Here is a 23,798-nt window from a genome sequence, read left to right as displayed (position 1 = left end):
GATTTAGGCTTTGCTGTGAAGTCACGCTTCGCTTTTGAACCTTATATGCATATACACCTGTAGGGAATTCTATTGCAAACAGAATGATACCAAAACAAACAACGTAGCACAAGAATTAAGGCGAGAAAACTGAAACGAGTACACATTTAGCATCGCCGAGCGCTCGCTCGCACGTTCAGGATTAGTTCGTGAAAGTGCGAGCAGCACATGCCCGGGACGCGATAGTGTTTAGTCATGCATGCTTCTATTCCCATAGTAAAAGTAATTGCTTACCTGCCTGATTCAATCAAACCTTTGAGTAAATATGTTCTGCAGATTTATTATTTATTTTTTCAACTGCACACTCAAATTATTGCAGATATTGATTTAAAGTAGTAGTAGTAGTAGTATTTAAATGGTTAAAACAAAATTCAGTGTGTGAACAAGGTTTATTTTTGGATCTGAAAACCTGCGTACAAAATGTCCGGCATCACTAAATCCGTTTTGTTTTCGCCCCCAACCTTCACTAATATATATTGCTAGGCCAGACAGTACTAAAAACACACAATGGGCTATATGACAACAAAACCATAGTAATGATAGTGTACAGTAAGAACAATACAAATGACTTAGCATTTAAGAAATTTTCAACTAATATGTATGCCCACTTTTAAACTTTTTATATACAGCATTGTGATCCAGTTCAATATTTTGTAAATACAGTATACGTTAAACCTCGTTCAACCCGGCACATTTTCATAACCCAGTTTTCTGTCATTACCCATCTATTATAGTTAGTGGACAGGGAAAGGGTGAGTGATGAGATGCTCTATGTTTAACATTATGAACGTAAACCATGTCTGTATGTGTGTTTACAAAAAAAATATATATATGTATATTTATATATAGATTTTCAATAGTCAGATTGTGCTGCTTATCTAAACAATTTCACTTAACCAAATCAATGATATTGCAAATTAAATTATCAGTTCTAATGCATAACCCAATCTCTCCCACCTTAAAAGTATGGTGGATTTGTGACAAGCCAGATGTCCTTTGCTTTCATCGTTTAAAAATTTATTGCAACCCCCAGAAAACAATCCCAACTTGCATCCAGCTGAGAATATACAAATTAATAGCCTTCCAAACAAAACAAAAAAGGGGGGAGGGGGTTTACTGCAGCTCTCCATATTAATAAAATTTAAAAACCTCACACATACATTTTATCACTTTCACATCAAAGAAAACGGCATGGTAAGAGCTATCAAGCGTTTTTTAAACATGTTAAGTTGAACTTTAATATTCAGCAAGGCTCTAAAGTTAGCTTGGGAATAAAATATTCCCAAACTGATGGGCACATGTGATAAGGGCATCCAATTTAGAGATGAAAAGATATTTCATACTTGTCCATACACCAGGAAAAGAAATTAAAAACCCACCAACTGTATACCTAGTCACCCACTTACAATTCTGTTTCTTAATAGGAAAGTACTGTATTGATATTGCTTAGATAAAATAAATCGAGGACTGCTTTAATTCCATGTCACAGATATAATTAAAACAATCTCCATTAAAAGAGAAAGTGACTAATGAATCCCAGCAAATTAGCTTAACTTTACTATTTTAGACTTTCTTGGAAATGGAATATAAGGATCATCTGCTTAGCCACAAGTTATTAATGCAAGATTTGGCTCACCACAACCTTTAAAACTCAATATGAAGATGCCAGTTGTCAAAGACATTCTATAATTCCACTAAAACTGCATGCCAACAGGTTCAATCTAATTTACAAAGTATTAATTTTAAAATGAAGGCAGCCACATTGATACAATTTTATTTGCATATACTGTAATATACATGATAGTGCATGTGGGTGATTTACCTTACCTACAGATCTGTACAAAGGATATACAAAATTACCTCTGAGGCAAAGACACTGGATAGGGGACCTGTTGCAAGTGCACATGATTGGTAGTCAACAAGGGTGGGGTTGATAGTGCAAAATCCCACTTGGCCAGTTTTCTGGGGCTACCAGTATAGACCAAGTTGTTTCACTAGCACAAAATTTAGAAATGTCAAAAATATTTCAACATAAAAGTCAAACTTGCAGACTGATTGTGCTAGCAGTAACCAACCCACCTACTAGAATAAACCCAGGAACATCCTGCCTTGTACAGTATTATACTTTGGGATATGAAATATCAAGTCCCGGCATACAATTCGAAGGCAGCAGTGATACCAAAGATGTTGGGGTCATTAAAAATGCGGCTGGAATGATACACTCAATTTACGTTACATTGAACTTATCAACCCGTGACAAACATTGCCCAGATCCCTTGCACGTCAAATTAGTTCCTTTCTGTACTAGCAAAAATAAAATTATCACAAAACACACAGTATAAAAACCATACATAATATAAGATTCTATAAGGAAACTAAGTACAAAAAGTCAACTGAAGAGAGCTCACCACAGAAAAAAAAAAAACTGGTTTGTGATTCACTATAAATAAAGAAGCAAACATTATTGCAAGTACAAGTGAAGTAACTGGTATGAATAACCAAAAGGGTGAGAATGATAGAATAAAGGGAAATAATATTAGTACTGACATTTAAGGAACTTCTCCTGGGAACACACACCAAATTGTTCCACTTGGATCAATGGGTGTTTACTGGGGTTTGACAATGCTAAATCAGTGGCGCTAGTCCTCATTTTTTACAACAGTCGCCGCTTCCTTCTCAGCCTTCTTCTTCTTCTTCTTCGCAGCCTTGTTGCTAATGGATGCAGAAATTACTTGCTGCACAAAAAAAAAAAAAAAATACATTATAAAAAACTGGAAAATTAAATTTATAGCCTACGTTCAATCAGTTCAATTTCTGTCAACTGAAAGTTGCAGCTATATTGTTTGGCTTTTAGTACCAAGATGAATTATGTGAGTTGGTGCACAAGATTCCTACAACCAAATGTCTTTTTTGCTGTGTTATATCTAAACCCAATTTCAATTCCTGGCCATGAGCTTTCTCACAATTACCCTGTATCAATTTTTGGGGAATACATATTTGTATCATGAAATCTTCCAAGTGTTATGAAATGTATTTATGGATAGTGGCAGGATCACTGTACTTTTGTAATAATATTCAGGTGCTTTATCATAATATACTGTACAATGTTTTGGTATAATATGCAAATGTTTATAAATAAATATAGCTGTCATTATGCTGGATATTCATTATGAGCAGATAAAATCCATTTACTGATCATTTTATTACCTTCAATTCAGGATCTTCTATCTTGTAATCTGACTCCAACATGTCAGTGTCGAGCTGCAGGCCAGTGATCTTGTGCTGGCCACCTGGCATTAATAGCACAGTAAACTTGAACTGAGCAACAAACTCACCAGTCTGAAATAAAAGTGAAATACCAATTTACACATTTCACTACAAACACTAATGATTTAATGCTAATCACTTCAAAGAATAATGTCGAACATCTTCATAGCTACACCCCACAACAAACCATCTTGTCTATAATGAGTTATAAGCAAACATGGAACTCCAAAAACCTGAAGACTGCAGATGTGGTACTCTCAGTCAAGGCAGGAAACGTGCAAGAGGCCATACGCTACAGACTGGTGTTCATTAAATTTATTATATCTTGTGTAAAATATTGGAGAATATAATCAGAATGAGGTTAGAGAAACACAGCAAGTACTAACTTTGTACAAACCACATCTACATAATCTACATACTATGCATATAAAATTAATTTGTATTATATAATAATATGCAAACATGATGCCTTCTCAAACATAATTTGTCCATGTTCTGATCATATTTACATCAAAACATGCTTTACAATACTAGATAATTTTCTACTGTGGTCATTTTCAAAGTTTACTGGAGATATCACTCACCTTCTCCCACAGGACAGGGTATGGGTCCACCAGCTTGTGAGCCACACACTCCGTCACCCCCAATCGTGCCTTCTTCTCATCATCAAATGACCTAATATTAAAAGGCATTGTTCCATGGTTTTTCTGGACCTAAAACAAATAACAAAAATAGAAAGGATCGTGTAAATTATTTTTTGAAATCACAAATTATGACTACACAGGTGCATGCATAGCCCGTCTAAGCACAAACAGCCATTGCTGTCTTATAGTCAATTTCAATTGTAGTACTGTACAGTACATTTACCTATTTTAAAATTCCAAATACCATATTACAATAAAATTAATTCTAGCAATTTATCAAATTAAGAATTTTTCTTTATCAAAACTAATACATACTTTACCTATTGTCAACTAGGGTTATTACAAACAAGCCACTTGGGTTTAGTATTGTGCACAGATTAGACCATGACCATAATTCATTTCAGATCAAGAATTTCCATCAAAATGACATTCTTAACCATAATCTAGAAAATTAAAATTTCCCCTGAATGTTAATTTACCTTGCTGAAGAATTCTCGAGAAGCCTTGAGTTTCAAACTGTAACTTTCTTCTGTTTTCCTGAAGACTGTGACACGTGCTTCTGCTTCCTTGCCCTAAAGATTATGTAGTTATACAAATTTAGAATTGTTATATACACAGTATGATCTTTAAGGCATTTTAGTTTTTGTGTGAATGGAGAAGTATCAGAAGTAGTTAATCAATTTAAATACCTGTAATGTTTGACTGAATTAAGCAGGAATTTGAAAAAGCCAAGTGACATAGTCTAGGAATGAAAGTGACATTGGAAACTTTATATTAAAAAAAAATTAAAAGATGCAGGCTGAAGAATGTAGAAAGGAATGACAGTACAGCATCCTTTAAATGCAAGACAATGGTGTGATATGAATAAGACATACAAAATTACATCCGTATCAATAGACACTTAAGAAGAAAGTGTGGTATTAAAATAGTATGGAATGAAAGCATGGAAGGATGAGAAGACCATACAGAGATGGCTTTAGTGTTGAACTATAGAGTTAATTCGTCATATGTTATACAAAGTGGGGCTTGAATGTTGGTACTGCATACTCCTGGACTGGCTTGACAAACTCAGCATAGAATAATGTTCAGAATAATAGTGTGTTGTGTATAAGAAAATTGGGAATCTCATGTGAACACTACAGTGAACATGGTAAGGAACAAGGTTTGGCAGTAACAGCTAGGAAGAAGTGTGAATGTGTATTTGTACAGTACATGGCAACTCAGAAGGAGCACTGGACAGTCACATGAAGAGGTAGAGTGTTGCTATGAATATATGAATATATGCTGCTATGAACTTGAGTGTGTGGGGTAGAGGACTGCTTATGTATGCTATATTGTATAGATATAATGAATGTAAAAGTACTTTTTTATATCTACAATGCTGATTACAAAGCAACCCTTTCTTTCAGGGCTGATTCTTACTCATCCCATGATATGGGATATGATGATGATGATAACAATAACAATAATAACAACAATAATAATAATAATAATGTGCATGGTAAGTGGGGTCACTTGTACACTTGGGTAAGGTCGCCCGTATCCGGCTATGTTATCGACATTCAAATAATACATAATTAAGTTATTGGAACACCTTGTGTGAAATTACTTAGGTGTGCATTAAGAGGCAAGATCCAGCCCTAGATCCTCACCTCATTGCTATAGTAGCTGGAGCATTTATACCTACCAACTTTCAAAGTACTGTATTTGCTCTTGAGGTTGAGAATGATGGTCGCTTCTACCACCTCTGGTTCAAGTTCATTCCACTTGTTTACCACTCACACTGCATACAAGTATTTCCATACATTTCTCTGACTCAAATGTTTCCAACTTCCACCTGTGCCCTCTCATTCTGTTGTCCCTCACCTGGAAAAAGATAATCTCTATCCACTTTTATCTATTGCCAACTATCTTTTATGTTGTGATCATGTTGCGATCTCTCATCCTAATCTTTGAATGGCTTCACTTCACCTATCCTCATAACTCTTCTAATACTGGTCTTGTTGCAAATTTTTGGACTTTCCTGGAGATACAAACTATGACAGGTCAACAAATGCCATGTATACTGTTCTGAAGGACTCCTGTTATGTTATTTAAAGCCATTCTTACATTTCCTAGACTAAACTGTACTGTCCAACAGACATTTTTCTGCCAATTCCTGCAACCTGTTCAGGAAACCTGAAGTAATTATTAAAAGAAGGCACCAAGCCGGGAACACTACGTAGCACCATCAAAGTTGCTGGATATTCTCAAAGGTGCTAAATATATAATTCAGGATGCCAGTATGAAAAAAGGACTTAAGGTGAGCGATATCAAATGTATCGGATTCATCTAGGATTCTACTGAAGGCCAAGTGATCCTAAGGGACATTAGGAAAGCAAGACATGCTCATTCTGAAAATTGGGACATTCTACATGGAGGTGTACAACTGTGTGGGACTTCAAACTATAAGGAACAGGGGTGGTGTTCCATTAAGTGCCTATGAGTTGAATGAGTGGGGCTGATATGCAACCTAGCCAGAGCCATTTCCCACAATCTATTGCAATGATAGGAAGGCCAAAGGAATAGATTATCTTTAAGAGTGCAGTGTGTTATCAGACCAATGACTTTGCCAACAATTATTGATTGTTGAATGAATGAATGGGTAGAAAGAGAGAGTGTCCCTTTTCAGGAAAAAGGACAAGTGCAAATGGCCCCACTTGGCAGCAGTGTCCACACGTTAGTTTGACACCAATATGGCTAGGAACCCAGCAAACCCCAGTCCTACTGCATCATATATTCTCCCACACTAGTGCAAAGACCTTTCTCCTTGTTGCTCCAGACAGGCCACCCAACCAACCTCCAAGGGTGGCCCCCCCTCATGGGTGACCCCTCTAATGGGTGGTCCGACAATCTAAGAAGGTACCCTACATTTGTTTCTGTTGCAGGTACTGTACAATGCCCGGGAAGGGGCAGGAGAGGGGAGCCAAGGCAACCAGCACTGGCTGCAGGTACCAATGCTCCAGGTAAACATTGACATTGTTATATATGTTCATTAGGAATACAGTAGAACCATGCCTTGCAGAATCAAGTTTGCCACTTCCCTCCATCCTGATTCTTCCCCTCACTACAACCCTGTTCCCTATGTCATACTCTAATGTAGGTGGAAGCATCAAAAGTTTTTTGGGAATCTAGGATGATGCATGCCACCCATCCTTTCCCCTTATTGAATATTAACACTGAACATCCTAAGTTTGTTGGAATTTCACATTTAGAAACCCTTTATTTGAACATGGAATATATCCAAGAGATTCATGGTTTTGTTTTAACAATGTGACATATTATATACACAAAATTTAGCACCAGTGGCTGGACATCTATTGGCTAACCAGATACGGGCAAACTTAAATTAATCTAATATACTTAAGGATTCCTGCAAACATGCAATACCTATAAAATTATTTATCGAACTCCATCCCTAAATTAATCTTCAAGATGTTTCACTATATGAAAAATAAAATGGCATTTCAAATTAATATCCATAATATTTCAAGTCATAAACACCAACTCACTATAAATTCGTAAATGTCAACCTAGCTGCTCTATATAAGATACCACTAATTTGTTGGTAATTTATGCAGAAAACATCTGCATTGTGTGGAAGAGCCCAACTTTTTGACTAATACCATATTACCAAGAACAAAGATGAGTGTACAATTGTGACATCAGATGGCCCTTGCATTACTTGCTCATCAAGTTTCAGATATCCAAACACTGGATTTGTAAGCACTTTCATCAATTGACACAATAGTACACATGAAAATTTCAAATCTGAATTAAATAAAAAAAAAATAAGCAACATCACCTGGCCTTCTCCAGTAGAAACTATGACATCAACACCATAAACTTCATGCGTCTCAAAGTCTTGCTTTTCAACCTCCTTACGCTGAGCTTCTGTTGGATTCTGAATGATAGTTTTTTCTCCGTCTATCCGTCCTTGTTGGAGTTGGAAGGACAGCATACCCTCCACTGGCTTACACTTAAATACTTCTGCAATCTTAGTGACAGTATCCGTAACTGAAAAGTTTTGATTGCCAGGTTTAACTAGGCGTAAGGCTGCCTCTGCTGCATGGTGTGCTGCAAGCATCACATCTGCTCGACGTCCTTTTATCTTAAAAGAAAAAATCATCACTTTGCAGTAGAATGACCCACCATGGTTAACCTCAAACCAGCCATAATTATTAGTACTGATTTTAAGAGTTAAGGCAGTCTGTGCAATTCTTTGGTATATTTATGATCTTGTTATCCACAAAATAACATTCCTGAAATTTGTCAAGACATAAAATACAAGTATTCGCTGAACTTTAGAATATAAACAGTACTGTACCTTATTCTCTTTAGATGCCCCAACGACGACAGTGTGTCCTACCACTGCAATAAACCCATCGATGTGTGCACCCATATCAATTTTAACTAAATCGCCATCTTGTAGAATTGTATCACCCTCAGAAGCAAGTGGGGAGTAGTGATTGATGCAGTTGTTAACTGAAGCACAAACTGGAAAGGCTATACCCTTCTTTAAATCCTTTTCTTTTTTAAAAACTTTGCTAGTTTCCTCCTCCAATAAACGATCGCCCTCTGCACAGATGTCACGCACTGATGCCAAGGGTACACACTTTGCCACAAGTAGTTTTAAGACGCCTGAAATTATAGAACATTGATAATACTACCAATATCACTTAAAATTTTATGCAAGCACATTTTTAACATATGTACTATATTATATACAAAAACAATGTTTTACTAAAATTTACAACAGGATACATCTATATGCAGTATAACAATTTCTCCATATAATGATTCTATGAATTCTCGTAACATTCAACTTCCCTAGCCACCGCACTGCGCACCTGATTTAGACAAAAACGTTAAAGTACAATTGTCAAGGGCATATTTTTTTTTGTTTTTATAAATGTTTAGGTAAAGATAATGTTAAAAGGTTTCCAAACTCAACCATTTTCATTTCAAAACACAAAGTGATGAAAGCATTAAAAAACATTAAAATATAGCCTAATTAAAAACAAAATAGCACAACTCTCAGTGCAGAGATGCTCTGCACAGTACAGTGGCTAGGGATAAAGTTACGGCAGAAGAATTGGTAAATAACTAAGCATGGGTATTTGAGTTGTGACAATAATCTCCTTCAAGAGATTGAGCCTGCTCTTCCCTCCACAAACACGTCGTTGAAATTATATAAAACGACTATGGAAGACATGTCCAACAACAACAACAACACCAGCAAGGCTTGCCAGGGTGAGCAAAACATATGCAGCCAGCCACCTGTTCGGACTCAAACCACCAAACTACATGTTGATCGCTACCGGCTCCGCTGATTGGTCGCCGGTCTGGCTGCACCTGCACTCGCCCCCCATACTACTTGATGTCTGGGGTCGCCCCAACCTCCTACCTCAGAATATTCAGTGCTTCCACAGTTAACACTCCTCCCGGCTAGACGCTGGCGTGTACTGAGGGAAGTGGTAGCTTAAGCCAATATTCCAGCACCTCCCATTTACTTGTATATTGCACTTCTTGTTATTTTGTCTTAACGTAACTTTTCATTGTGTCATCTAATTATTCTTATTATTTTGATTGATTTTATTATAAGAATTTGTTGGTGCATTTTATTCATGTTTTGATTTATTTAACGTAATTAAAATTTCATTGTTAAAGTTTACTTGTGTTTTGTGTGTCTTCTCCTTACCTTACCACAGACGAAGTTCCAGTTTTTTCTATTTTTTTTTATAACTATGTGACGAGGCCATACCCCTAGCCTTAAACAGCCGAACACCAACGCGTTACCGTCACAGAGTTTACATGAGGTAAACAGGTTTTTGCTATTGTGTATTGAAATGCAGAGGGCAGACTAAAAATGGCAATTGTTGGTAAAGTTGCTAGGCCAAGACCATTAATTAATTAAAAATCTATATAGATGTTCTTTACTCTCACCTCTGAAATGTTTGGTTAATGTATGAAAAACACCTTGGTTTCATCATGTTATCAGGTGCAAAGGATTTTCAAATGAAGGAATAAAGACTGAAGCTAGAGATGTGAAAGCCTTAGTGTCACCTGATAATGCCCTGCACACCATGAATATACTGTAATTAATTAGAAGACAAAATTTTGTAATATACATCAGTCCACCAAATACCTCACCACTAATTCATCCTAAGTTCTAGGGGGTTGGTATGGATGGGTAAAATACTAACAGAGCAGAGAACTAGAAAATAACAATACACAGATAATATTAACAGTTAAGAAAAACATGGTTCTGTAGCATAGTAATCTACATCTGCTCACAACCAAAGTTCCCAGGTTCAATTCCCAGATAGGACAGTAAGACCAATTTCCTTGAACCTGATGTTTCTGTTCACATAACAGGAAATAGTTCCTTGGCAATTAAAAATTTGTTGTAGATGGCATCTAGAGAAGGTCTGTAGTTGGACAAGAGGGACCTCAATAAACCTGTTCCCTTAAACTACACAACACATCATATGATGTTTTGGAGTACCGCTCAAGATTTGAACGGCCAGTGGGGTAGAGGGGGCCCCCATACACTGCCCAGGGGCTATAGTAAACAGCTACCATTTTTGTAAAAAAATCCAGCTCGCACTACCATCGCGTGGGAGCATCAGTTAACCAGCAGCCACCATGTCGAGCGCTTGGCCAAACGCCACCCAGGCGCGCACCACGCAATCACTCGTCCAAGAGCAAATAACTAGTGAATTATTTTTTGATGGTGAGGAAAGTGATTTTGATGACCGACAATAATAGACTACATACAACCGACCGATGATAGTAGCACCGACAGTGAAAATGAGATACAGCCACCTCCCATGGCAAGGCCTATACGCTCACCCATGCACAGTACAAGGGTTAAAATTTGAATTCCCAATGTACAATTAGAATTTGTTCAAAATAAATGTTACAACAATAATGGAAGGATTAGTGAAGGGACTGATGAATCTAATTGGAACTCTGAGAGCAGAGATGGATTCCCTACTGGAGGAGGGATGACAGCTGAAACATCGAGAAGAAACGAAGGAGGAGACCAATATTAAAAAGACCTTGTCGTGGAAAGTCGTAAGGACAGGGGTCTTAAGAAGACCTTGACAAGGCCACCTACAGACGCCCCAAGGACTTCAAATTCATTTGCCGTGTTGGAAGACAAGTGCTGTGGTAAGCCTGCAGTTCACTCGAAAGGGAAATCAATGAAGAGCAACGAAACACAAGCCCCTCAAAGTGCTCAGAAAGTTAAGGAGGCACCTAAGCGAATTTTGGTTGTGGGAGATTCCCAGGTGAGGACAGAACGTTTTGTGGTAGAGATAAGGGGGAACAGGTTAAGGGTTTGTTATCCCGGAGCTGGAATTGGTGATATTATAAACATGAATGATATAGGTGAAAATAGTAACAATCCCATTACTGTATTTGTATTTGAGCAGGAGGAAATGATGTTGGCCGAGTTAGGAGTGAGGAACCAAATCAGAGGTATTAAACAGCCATAAAATTAGTTAGAAGCAAGGGAGGAATCCCGATCATGTAGCATTCTTCCAAGAAAGTGAGTTGGAAATGAATGGTTGTAGAGGGCACTTTGTGTCAATTGCCAGCTGGAAAGATATTGCAAATCAAATGCAATATCTTTCATAGACAACTGGGAACACTTCTATGGAAGAAATGAAATGTATGCTCGGGATGGGGTGCATCTATCGAGGGTTGGGGTGGTGGTTGTTGCGAACTCGTTGGAACTAGTGGTTGAGGCGTTTGTTTGGGTTTAAACTGTTAGCCGATAGTGGTATAGGAATTAATATGGAAGGAGGAGGTAATTAAAGTACTGTACTGTATGTGTTTGTGGGAGAAAGAAATTGGCAAAATGATGAGGGAAAGAGTAGGGCCTCAAAACAACAATACACTTAGGGTATATTACACTAACAGTAGATGTCTAAGAAACAAAATAAACGAATTAAATGCTCTTGTCTGTGCAGAAAAAATAGATATTATTATTGCCCTTACCGAAATGTGGATGAATGTAGAAAATAGAGAACTATTAGCTGAATATCAAATACAGGTAAATGGATTTAAACTATTTCACCCAGATAGATATATTAGACGAGGAGGGGGAGTAGCCATTTATGTTAGGGACATTTAGAAATGTAGTCTCAAAGAGGGAATCAAAACTGAGCCACACAAACTATTTGGATAGAATTAAATGAAAAAGCAAATAATCTTATAATAGGAGTTATATATAGCCACCAAATTTAGACAAAATGGAAGCAAAGCATCTATGGGATGAAATATCTAGAGCATCTAGGTTGAAAAGAATTTGTGTCATGAGTGACTTTAATTTTAGTGGAATAAACTGGATTAACAGAACAGGGAATAACAAAGAAGAATTTATAGAATTAATTGACGATTGCTTTCTTACGCAACACATTAAGGAACCAACGCGGGAAAATAATATTTTAGATTTAGTGTTAACTAACAGGGAAACACATTAATGACATCGAAATCGGGAGTGAACTAGGGAACAGTGATCACAAAGAAATCAGATTTAGCATTGAATGGAATAGATCTGCAGCAGAAAATTCTGTTAACCCTTAAAGTGCGCATCACTTCATATGAAGTGTAAATCGTTTTACCAGTCAACTGCGCTTCACTTCATATGAAGTGTATGGGTACCGCGCACGATTTGAATGGCCCGCGGTGTAGCTGGGGGTCCCATACGCTGCCCAGGGGCTCTAGTAAACAGCGGCCATTTTGAAAAAAAATCCAGCTCACGATTCGATGGCATGGGAGGCCTCAGTTTAGCGAGAGTCACCATGGCGAGCGCACGGTCAAACGCCTCACGGGCACGCACCACTCAGTCCCTCACCCCAGAGCAAATAGCCCACGAATTATTCTCTGAAGGTGAAAAAAGTGTGTTTGACGATTCAGACAACGATGAGGATTATACACAGTTGTCGGGTGATAGTAGCAGCAGCAGTGAAAGTGAGAATGACCGCCATGCCATGGCGAGGCCTATACGCTCTCCCATGCCTCCTCGCCCATTTTCTACCCCAATTCTACCACGACCTCACAGTTCCTGTGGATATTTTCTGTTTGAGGGTGACGAGTCAGAGGGAGGTGACTCCTTTTCTGGGTTTAGTGACTCAGATCAAAGTTTTATTGAGCCTGTGGCTGGTACCAGTGGTGTAACTGGGCGAGAAATTGTCGCGTCAGCAGCATCTCGCCCGGCCAAGCGCCACCGCATGGCACCACATGAGGGACCAAGACCCTCGTGTTCACGTGCACCCACCTCACGAGCACCCACCTCACGTGCACGTAGCCGCCGTGCTTCTCGCAGACGGTATTCAGCTCCTGGTCGCCGGTATGCATCGCTTCCTCGCCGTCTTTCCTCTGCATCTCGCAGGACGCCTGGTGTACTTGAGTGGAGTGATGGTGACGATTTTATTCCTAATATTCCTCACTTTGACGATAAAGATGTAGGGATTACAAACCTTTTCCCTAATCAAGGTGAGGACATGGCTGAGATGGAATATTTTACAGCATTCTATGATGAACCACTCATGGAATACATTGTACACCAAACGAACCTGCATGCTGCTTACCTGATTGAGAGGGAAATCACAGAATTTTCACGACTGCAGCGTTGGAAAAATACCACAGTGGCGGAAATGTATGTGTTTTTGGCACTCTGTCTGTTGATGAAGCACTGTCACAAACATGCAATAAATGACTATTGGAGCAAGGACAAGACAATACCAACACCTTTATTCGGGAAATATATGTCACGAGACAGGTTTCAGATACTCCTCAGGTGTCTACATTTTGGAAGTGTTCAGGACCGAACACCTGATGATAGACTGTGGCGAGTGAGGCACTACATGAACGATGTTATTGGAAAATTCAGAAATTTTTACGTACCAGCACAGAAGCTGGTGGTTGATGAATCTCTCATACTTTTCAAGGGACGTGTTCCATTCAAACAGTACATTCCCTCAAAACGAAACCGATTTGGCCTGAAATTTTTTCTTTGTGATTGTGAGACAGGATACGTGTTACACATGATTCTGTACTCGGCTAGTGATGTAGACATTCCCGGTAACGACGAACATGGATTCTCGGGGAGTGTAGTGAAGACCATCATGGCTCCGTGGATGAACAAGGGACACATTTTATACACAGATAATTACTATACAAGTCCCTTGCTAGCTCGGTTCTTGCTAGAAAATAGAACCGGATTGGTTGGTACAGTAAAGCCACAACGAAGGGAAATGCCTGTGTTTGACAACGACATTGCAGTTGGTGAGTGTCAGAGAAGGAAAAGTGATAACATTCTGTCAGTTCGGTGGAAAGACAAAAGAGAGGTGAACTTGTTGACAACAATTCATGATGGAACAATGGTGAACAGTGGGAAAGTGAGCCATAAAACAAACGCACCACTATATAAGCCAGACTGTGTTTTAGACTATAATATCAACATGCGGTTGATTGATAAATCAGACATGATGATTGGCACTGCAGAGTGTGTGCGGAAGACATGTAGGTGGACGAAAAAAGTGTTCTTCCATCTTGTGGACATGAGCATGCTGAACTGTTTCAACATGTACCTTGTGAGAACTGGACGTAAGCCCACTTTCCGTGACTTTGTATTTGATGCTGCAATACAGTTATTAGGAAAGTTTGCAAAAGATGTCCCAGGTATTCAGCGGCCCATCATAAACCCACTGTTGCAGCATGCTGGTACTCCACGCCTCGCTCACACTGAAGGCTTCCTAGCACACAAACTTAAGTATTTGCCACCTGGTGTGAAGCGTGCAATAGCCCAACGTGATTGCTATGTGTGTAAAACAACGACACGTAGAGACAAGAAACGGAAGCTTGTGCAAACATGGTGTGAAACGTGTGGTATCCCATTATGTGCTGTCGACTGCTTCAATGACTACCACAGTCTAGAAATCTTCTAAGTGTGCTTCAAAGTGTGTATAGCGTGTGCGAGTGTGTAAATATGTAAACATATAAGCAGATAGCGTGTGCGTGTGTATAAATATATACAAATATAAGCAGAACATACAATATAATAGACTGTAATGACATATTATATTGCCGTAATTGAAAACATTTGTGTGCGCCTGTGTATACTCAAATATGCAACAATTATTGATACAAAATATGTTCAAACAGTATTTGAAACACAATTAGTGAAAAAAAATTAGATAAAATGCGCTTAGACATTGTAAATAAATAGCGCGAAAATATATTTGTGGCAACTCTGGCTGTTTGAGGACCGCGCGCAACATCTCCCGGGCGTGTACTGCATGAGCGAACATGCAGATTGTGACGTCATCACCGAGCTTCTCGGCTCTATTGCAACAAAAGTAAGTACAATAGAATTTTTTTTTTATTTTTCCCCGTGATCAGTGAACAGATGATGGAATTGTCATCAATTCATGATGATAATTGCATTAATGCATATATTAACAGATTAGCAAAAAAAAAAAAAATTTTTTTTTTTTTCAAAATGACATGCGCCTGTGTGGATAGCAGGATATTAGACCCCGAGCATGTTAAGGGTTAAAAGTGCCAGATTTTCGAAAAGCTAATTTCAATATCCTAAGAAATTTTGGGAGGCAAATAGATTGGAAAGTCTTTGGCATAGGGGGTGGGCCGGTCTTGGAGCAAGACGTGAAACCAGCGATGTGTGATGTAAAGGATTTGGATTTGGATTCAAAATATAACTTATTTACAAATATTCTAAGCAAAGCACAGGAAAGTAGCATACCTTACAAATTGAATAGATCAAATACAAATGACCCAAAATGGATAACAAAGGATCTGAAAAACCTTATAGGTAGAGATAACTTGGTACAAAAGGATTAAGAATGAAGAAGTCAGTTTAGAACAAGAATTCACACAACTGGTTAGAAATGTTAAAAAGAGATAAGGAGAGCAAAAAGAAACTATAAAGTTCGTATAGCAGGCCAAGCAAAGGCAAAACTTAAAGGTTTTTTTCAGTTACATCGAACAAAGATTAGGGAAAGGATAGGTCCATTAAAAACCGAGACAGGTCATAACGGATAATGACGAAGAGATGGGTAGTATTTTTAATAAATAATTTATCTCTGTATTTACTAAAGAAGAACTTAACTCTATGCCTACAGCCGAACAAGTCTATGTGGGTGGGGACAATGACAGATTGACTAGTCTAACAGTTACCAGGGATGATATTCAACAAATATCAAACCAAAACTCAAACCAAACAAATCCCCAGGGCCGGATGAACTATTTGCCAGGGTGCTTAAAGAATGCAAAGAGGCACTTTGCGATTGGAAGCAAAGCATCTATGGGATGAAATATCTAGAGCATCTAGATCTAACAGTATTTATGTCATGGGTGACTTTAATTTTAGCGGAATAAACTGGTTGAACAAAACAGGGAATAGTGAAGCAGAAGATTTTCTAGAATTAATTGACGATTGCTTTCTTACGCAACACATTAAGGAACCAACACGGGAAAATAATATTTTAGATTTAGTGTTAACTAACAGGGAAACGCAAATTAATGACATCGAAATAGGGAGTGAGCTAGGGAGCAGTGATCACAAAGAAATCAGATTTAGCATAGAATGGAATAGACCAGTAGGAGAAAATTCTGTTAAAGTGCCAGATTTTCGAAAAGCTGATTTTAATAGCCTAAGAAATTTTTTGGGTCAAATTGATTGGAAAGGCTTGGGTATGGGGTGTGGGCCGGTCTTGGAGCGAGACATGAACCCAGCGATAGGTGACTTAAATGGGGATTTCGATGTGGATTCAATATATAACTTATTTAAGAATATTCTAAACAAAGCACAGGAACGTAGTATACCATACAAATTGAATAGATCGTATACTAATGACCCAAAGTGGATAACAAAGAATTTGAAGAACCTTATAGGTAAAAAGAGAGCTTGGTACAAAAGGATTAAAAATGGGGAGGTCACTTTAGAACAGGAATTCGTACAACTGGTTAGAAATGTTAAAAAAGAGATAAGGAAAGCAAAAAGAAACTATGAAGTTCGCATAGCAGGGCAAGCAAAGACAAATCCTAAAGGGTTTTTTCAGTTATATCGTACTAAGACTAGGGAAAGGATAGGTCCATTAAAAACTGAGACAGGTCAAATAACAGATAGTGATGAAGAGATGAGTAGTATTTTTAATAAATATTTTGTATCTGTATTTACTAAAGAGGAACTTAACAATATGCCTTCAGCCGAACAAGTCTATGTGGGTGGGGACGAGGACAGGTTGACGAGTTTAGCAGTTACCAGGGAGGATGTTCTTAAACAAATAGTAAAACTCAAACCAAACAAATCCCCAGGGCCGGATGAAGTGTTTGCTAGGGTGCTTAAAGAATGCAAAGAGGAGCTTTGTGACCCACTGTCAACCATATTTAATAAATCAATAGAGTCAGGCAGAGTGCCAGAGTTTTGGAAAGTTGCTAATGTGATACCAGTTTTTAAGAAAGGAGATAGATCACTTGCGTCTAACTATCGACCAATTAGCCTAACGTCTATTGTGGGAAAGTTACTGGAATCTATAATAGCAAATAAAATTCGTCTTCATCTTGAAAAACATAAATTAATAATTGAGTCGCAACATGGTTTTATAAATGGCCGTTCATGTTTAACAAATTTGTTATCTTTTTATTCTAGCATTGTTGAGGCAGTTGATAGTGGTAAGGATTGCGATGTTGTATACCTTGACTTTAGCAAAGCTTTTGATACAGTGCCACATGAAAGACTGATTAAAAAAATAGAGTCTCATGGTATTGGGGGTGCTATATTAAGCTGGATTAGGGCATGGCTATACCAAAGGAAACAGAGAGTTAGTATAAATGGAATCAAGTCAGAGTGGGAAAATGTTGTAAGTGGAGTGCCTCAAGGCTCTGTCCTGGGACCTCTGTTGTTTATAATATATATAAATGATTTAGATTCAGGTTTGAGTAGCAACATTTGCAAATTTGCCGATGATACGAAAATCGGTAGGGAAATTAATTCGGAGGAGGACTCACTATCACTTCAAGTTGATCTAGATAGGGTTTTGAAATGGTCAAAGGATTGGCAGATGCAGTTTAATGCTGATAAATGTAAAGTTCTGAGGTTAGGTAATGATGATAGAGTTACAAGATACGAGCTAGATGGTGTTGTGATTGCGAAGTCGGATTGCGAAAGGGATCTGGGAGTTATGATTAGTAAGAATTTAAAACAAAAGGATCAATGCATAAATGTTCGTAATAAGGCAAATCGGACACTTGGATTTATTAATCGCAGCGTTAGTAACAAGACACCTGGTGTGGTTCTCAAGCTATATCTTGCTCTAGTTAGGCCCCATTTAGATTATGCAGTTCAGTTTTGGTCGCCATATTATAGAATGGATATAAATTCACTTGAACGTGTCCAGCGTAGGATGACTAAGTTAATTCCCCAAATTAGAAATCTTTCATATGAAGAAAGATTAACAAAGCTTAAGTTGCATTCACTGGAAAGGCGAAGAGTTAGGGGTGACATGATAGAGGTTTACAAGTGGATGAATGGACATAACCGTGGGGATATTAATAGGGTATTAAAAGTATCAACACAGGACAGAACACGAAACAATGGATATAAATTGGATAAGTTTAGATTTAGGAAAGACTTGGGTAAATACTGGTTCAGTAACAGGGTTGTTGATTTGTGGAACCAATTGCCGCGTAACATTGTGGAGGTGGGGTCCCTCGATTGTTTCAAGCACGGGTTGGACAAGTATATGAGTGGGATTGGGTGGTTATAGAATAGGAGCTGCCTCGTATGGGCCAATAGGCCTTCTGCAGTTACCTTTGTTCTTATGTTCTTATGTTCTTATGTTCTTATCCATTGTCTACCATATTTATTAAATCACGAGTCAGGCAGAGTGCCAGAGTCGTGGAAGGTTGCTAATGTGGTACCAATTTTTAAGAAAGGAGATAGATCACTTGCATCAAACTATCGGCCAATTAGCCTAACGTCTATTGTGGGAAATTTATTTGAATCTATAATTGCAAATACGCTTTCATCTTGAAAAACAAAATTAATAAACGAGTCACAACATGGTTTTACAAATGGCCGTTCATGTGTAACAAATTTGCTATCTTTTTATTCCAGCATAGTTGAGGCAGTTGGTAGTGGTAAGGTTTGCGATGTTGTGTACCTTGACTTTAGCAAAGCTTTTGATACAGTGCCACATGAAAGACTGATTAAAAAGATAGAGGCTCATGGTATTGGGGGTGCTATATTAAGACGGATTAGGGCATGACTATACCAAAGGAAACAGTATAAATGGAGTCAAGTCAGAGTGGGAAAATGTTGTAAGTGGAGTGCCTCAAGGCTGTGTATTGGGACCTCTGTTGTTTATAATACAGTATATATAAATGATTTAGATTCAGGTTTGAGTAGCAACATTTGCAAATTTGCCGATGATAAAAAAATCGGTAGGAAAATTAACACGGAAGAAGACTATCACTTCAAGTTGATCTAAACAGGGATTTGAAATGGTCAAATGATTGGCAGATGCAGTTTAATGCTGATAAATGTAAAGTTCTGAGGCTAGGTAATAATGATAGTTACAAGATACGAGCTAGATGGTGTTGATATTGCGAAGTCGGATTGCGACAGGGATCTGGGAGTTATGATTAGTAAGAATTTAAAACCAAAAGCTCAGTGCATAAATGTTCATAATAAGGCAAATAGGACACTGGGATTTATTAATCGAAGCGTTAATAACAAGACACCTGGTGTTGTTTTTCAGCTATATCTTGCTCTGGTTAGGGCCCCATTTAGATTATGCAGTTCAGTTTTAGTCGCCATACTAAAGAATGGAAATAAATTCACTTGAACATGTTCAGCGTAGGATGACTAAATTAATTCCACAAATTAGAAATCTTTCAAATGAAGATAAACAAAGCTTAAACTGCATTCACTGGAAAGGCGAAGAATTAGGGGTGACATGAGAGGTTTACAAGTGGATGAATGGACATAACAAAGGAGATATTGATTGGGTATTAAAAGTATTAACACCAGACAGAACACGAAACAATGGGTATAAATTGGGTAAGTTTAGATTTAGGAAAGACTTTGGTAAATACTGGTTCGATAACAGGGTTGTTGATTTGTGGAACCAATTACCACGTTACGTGGTGGAGGTGGGGTCCCTCAATTGTTTCAAGCATGAGTTGGACATGTATATGAGTGGTATTTTGTGGTTATAAATAGGAGCTGCCTCGTATGGGCCAATAGGCCTTCTGCAGTTACCTTTGTTCTTATGTAATGTTAAATATGCAGTTAGTGTATGGAGATCATGAGGCTGACTTCTGGTGTGTGTAGACTGGTATGTAATGTTCTCAGTTACAGGTGGTGGTGACCCATTTCACTGTTCTCAAATTCTAAATTATTACAGTATGTCTTATCTTGTGGCAGTGTCACATCTGGTGGCAGCGTTATTTTCACATTATAACAGTACAACAAGAAGAGGCTTAGTAATATTCTGTATAGTACCATAACTGCATATCTTCTGCACTGTAAACCAGCCTGTATTACAAAAATGTAAAAATTATACCTTATTACAAATATTTACTTGCCACCAAATAGTTATATGAAGGAAAATGTATTAAAAATATAACTGGATATAGCTAAACAATTGCAATATTGTACTTCAGAAATCCAGAATTCATGAAAGTCTACAGCGATATTTTAATTTTGGACGGTATACTGTACAGTACCCTGATTTTTTGGCTCAAGACCCCAATTTATTAGGATCAGATTTCGCAACTTAGGAAAGTGACTGGATGATATCGGATAACTTATCATTAGCTAGTCTTAGAACCCTACATTTGTCAGGATTAAACTGCATCTGCAAATTTTGGTCCATTTTGAAAGCATAACAGCAAATTTGCAAATATTGCTCCTAATCCTACTTCAATCCATTATACTAATCCTGGGACCTCTGTTAAATACAACCGAAGTCCCAGGACTCCACCTGCAATGGTGGAGTCCTGGGACTCCTAGGATGCTTCACAAACACCTGCACCAGGATGCCTCCCCCTCGCAAACACCTGCACCAGGATGCCTCCCCCTCGCAAACACCTGCACCAGGATGCCTCCCCCTCACAAACACCTGCACCAGGAGCCTCGTAGCCTGGTGGATAGCGCGCAGGACTCGTAATTCTGTGGCGCGGGTTCGATTCCCGCACGAGGCAGAAACAAATGGGCAAAGTTTCTTTCACCCTGAATGCCCCTGTTACCTAGCAGTAAATAGGTACCTGGGAGTTAAGTCAGCTGTCACGGGCTGCTTCCTGGGGGTGGAGGCCTGGTCGAGGACCGGGCCGCGGGGACACTAAAGCCCCGAAATCATCTCAAGATATATCTCAAGATAGGATGCCTCCCCCTCGCAAACACCTGCACCAGGATGCCTCCCCCTCGCAAACACCTGCACCAGGATGCCTCCCCCTCACAAACACCTGCACCAGGATGCCTCCCCCTCACAAACACCTGCACCAGGATGCCTCCCCCTCGCAAACACCTGCACCAGGATGCCTCCCCCTCAAAAACACCTGCACCAGGATGCCTCCCCTCAAAAACACCTGCACCAGGATGCCTCCCCCTCACAAACACCTGCACCAGGATGCCTCCCCCTCACAAACACCTGCACCAGGATGCCTCCCCCTTGCAAACACCTGCACCAGGATGCCTCCCCCTCACAAACACCTGCACCAGCATGCCTCCCCCTCGCAAACACCTGCACCAGGATGCCTCCCCCTCACAAACACCTGCACCAGGATGCCTCCCCCTCACAAACACCTGCACCAGCATGCCTCCCCCTCGCAAACACCTGCACCAGGATGCCTCCCCCTCACAAACACCTGCACCAGGATGCCTCCCCCTCACAAACACCTGCACCAGGATGCCTCCCCCTCACAAACACCTGCACCAGGATGCCTCCCCCTCACAAACACCTGCACCAGGATGCCTCCCCCTCACAAACACCTGCACCAGGATGCCTCCCCCTCGCAAACACCTGCACCAGGATGCCTCCCCCTCGCAAACACCTGCACCAGCATGCCTCCCCCTCGCAAACACCTGCACCAGCATGCCTCCCCCTCGCAAACACCTGCACCAGGATGCCTCCCCCTCGCATACACCTGCACCAGGATGCCTCCCCCTCACAAACACCTGCACCGGGTCATTTTCACACAAAAAAGGATACCCCCCCACCAGCCACAAACAACCGCGTTTACCCCTCCTACTCCCTCTTTGATCAATAAAAACAGTCGGTGGTGTGAGGTGCAGCGGGCGAGGGAGGCGACCCCAAGAGCAGGGCCAGCCTTGGGGGTCAGCTGGACCAGCAGCTGACCCGACCTGGTGACCCCTGGCGGGCCCTCACCATGTGTCCCTGAGGGAAGAGAGGGAGGGGAAAGCGAGGAGTGAATGAGAGGGGGCGAGGAAGAAGCGAGGACAGAGGGGAGGCGGCAAGTGTGGGGGAAGGAGCAGCAACACATGGTAAACACGGGCCAGGTCTGCTGCCACGAGCTACCATCAAACATGGAGACCCGGCAGAGCGGGGGAGCAGCAGTGAGGGCCTGTGAGGGCCAGCGGGGCTCTCCTCGACACTCACGGTTCACGATCTCGCCGGCCATCTTGTACTTGGTCACCACCAAGTCCTCGGCGATGGTGTGCTCATCCTCGTGGTCGCTCATTGTGAGGCTGCGGCTGGCTGTGGTCTCCCGCTCCTGCTCCCGTGCACTCTCAACACCACACTGGCGGGAAACACAGCCACACCGCTCTCCTCCTCCCGGCCTCCACCGCCACCACGCCAAGTGACGCGCGCCGCCCGCACCACACACACACACACTCATAACCTCACACTCATACTTGCCTCACACCCTCAACCCCCCCAAACACACCTCACACCACGCACACACACACATAACCTCACACTCATACCTGCCTCACACCCTCAACCCCCCAAACACGCCTCACATCACACTCATAACCTCACACTCATACCTGCCTCACACCCTCAACACTCCAAACACACCTCACATCACACACACACACACACACTCATAACCTCACACTCATACCTGCCTCACACCCTCAACCCCCCAAACACACCTCACATCACACACACACACACTCATAACCTCACACTCATACCTGCCTCACACCCTCAACCCCCCAAACACACCTCACATCACACATACACACATAACCTCACACTCAAACTGGACAACTTAGTTTGACTCAAACCTCAAACCAACCTCAAAGTTTGACCCAACCTCAAACACAACCTAGACAAACTAAAGGAATGGTCGAACAAATGGTTGTTAGAGTTTAACCCAAGCAAATGTAATGTAATGAAGATAGATGTAGGGAGCAGGAGGCCAGTTACAAGGTATCATTTGGGAGATGAAATTCTTCAAGAGTCAGAGAGAGAGAGAAAGACCTGGGGGGTTGATATCACGCCAGACCTGTCCCCTGAAGCCCATATTAAGAGGATAACATCAGCAGCATATGCCAGGCAGGCTAACATAAGAACGGCATTTAGACACTTGTGCAAGGAATCATTCAGAACTTTGTATACCACCTATGTCAGACCAATCCTGGAGTACGCAGCACCAGCATGGAGTCCATATCTAGTTAAGCATAAGACTAAACTGGAAAAAGTTCAGAGGTTTGCCACCAGACTAGTACCCGAGCTGAGAGGTATGAGCTACGAGGAGAGACTACGGGAATTAAACCTCACGTCGCTAGAAGACAGAAGAGTT

General features: G+C 40.2%; 1 protein-coding gene across 1 annotated transcript; it reads right to left on the bottom strand.

Moving 5' to 3' along the window:
• Positions 1 to 416: 416 nt before the first annotated feature.
• Positions 417 to 22,879, bottom strand: LOC123757957 (proliferation-associated protein 2G4). Its single transcript, XM_045741954.2, has 7 exons — positions 22,646 to 22,879; positions 8,317 to 8,630; positions 7,795 to 8,100; positions 4,430 to 4,522; positions 3,891 to 4,019; positions 3,247 to 3,378; positions 417 to 2,774 (listed from the first exon to the last, which is right to left on the bottom strand). The coding sequence occupies exons 1-7, from the start codon at positions 22,725 to 22,727 to the stop codon at positions 2,679 to 2,681; spliced, it is 1,152 nt and encodes a 383-aa protein (XP_045597910.1). The 5' UTR covers positions 22,728 to 22,879; the 3' UTR covers positions 417 to 2,678.
• Between the last annotated feature and the right edge of the window lie 919 nt (positions 22,880 to 23,798).

This window comes from Procambarus clarkii, chromosome 40, assembly GCF_040958095.1.
Source record: "Procambarus clarkii isolate CNS0578487 chromosome 40, FALCON_Pclarkii_2.0, whole genome shotgun sequence".
NCBI classification, from domain to species: Eukaryota; Metazoa; Arthropoda; class Malacostraca; order Decapoda; family Cambaridae; genus Procambarus; species Procambarus clarkii.
Note: the sequence above shows the minus strand (reverse complement) of the source record. Positions and strands in the feature narration are given on the sequence as shown.

Bases quoted from the DNA above. Each gene is read 5' to 3' on its own strand.
- LOC123757957 (XM_045741954.2), bottom strand. From the start codon at position 22,727: ATGAGCGACCACGAGGATGAGCACACCATCGCCGAGGACTTGGTGGTG. The intron at 8,101-8,316 runs GTACAGTACTGT...TTTTCTTTTAAG, and splicing joins GGGCATCTAAAGAGAATAAG to ATAAAAGGACGTCGAGCAGA. The intron at 2,775-3,246 runs GTAATAAAATGA...TTTTTTGTGCAG, and splicing joins TAGAAGATCCTGAATTGAAG to CAAGTAATTTCTGCATCCAT.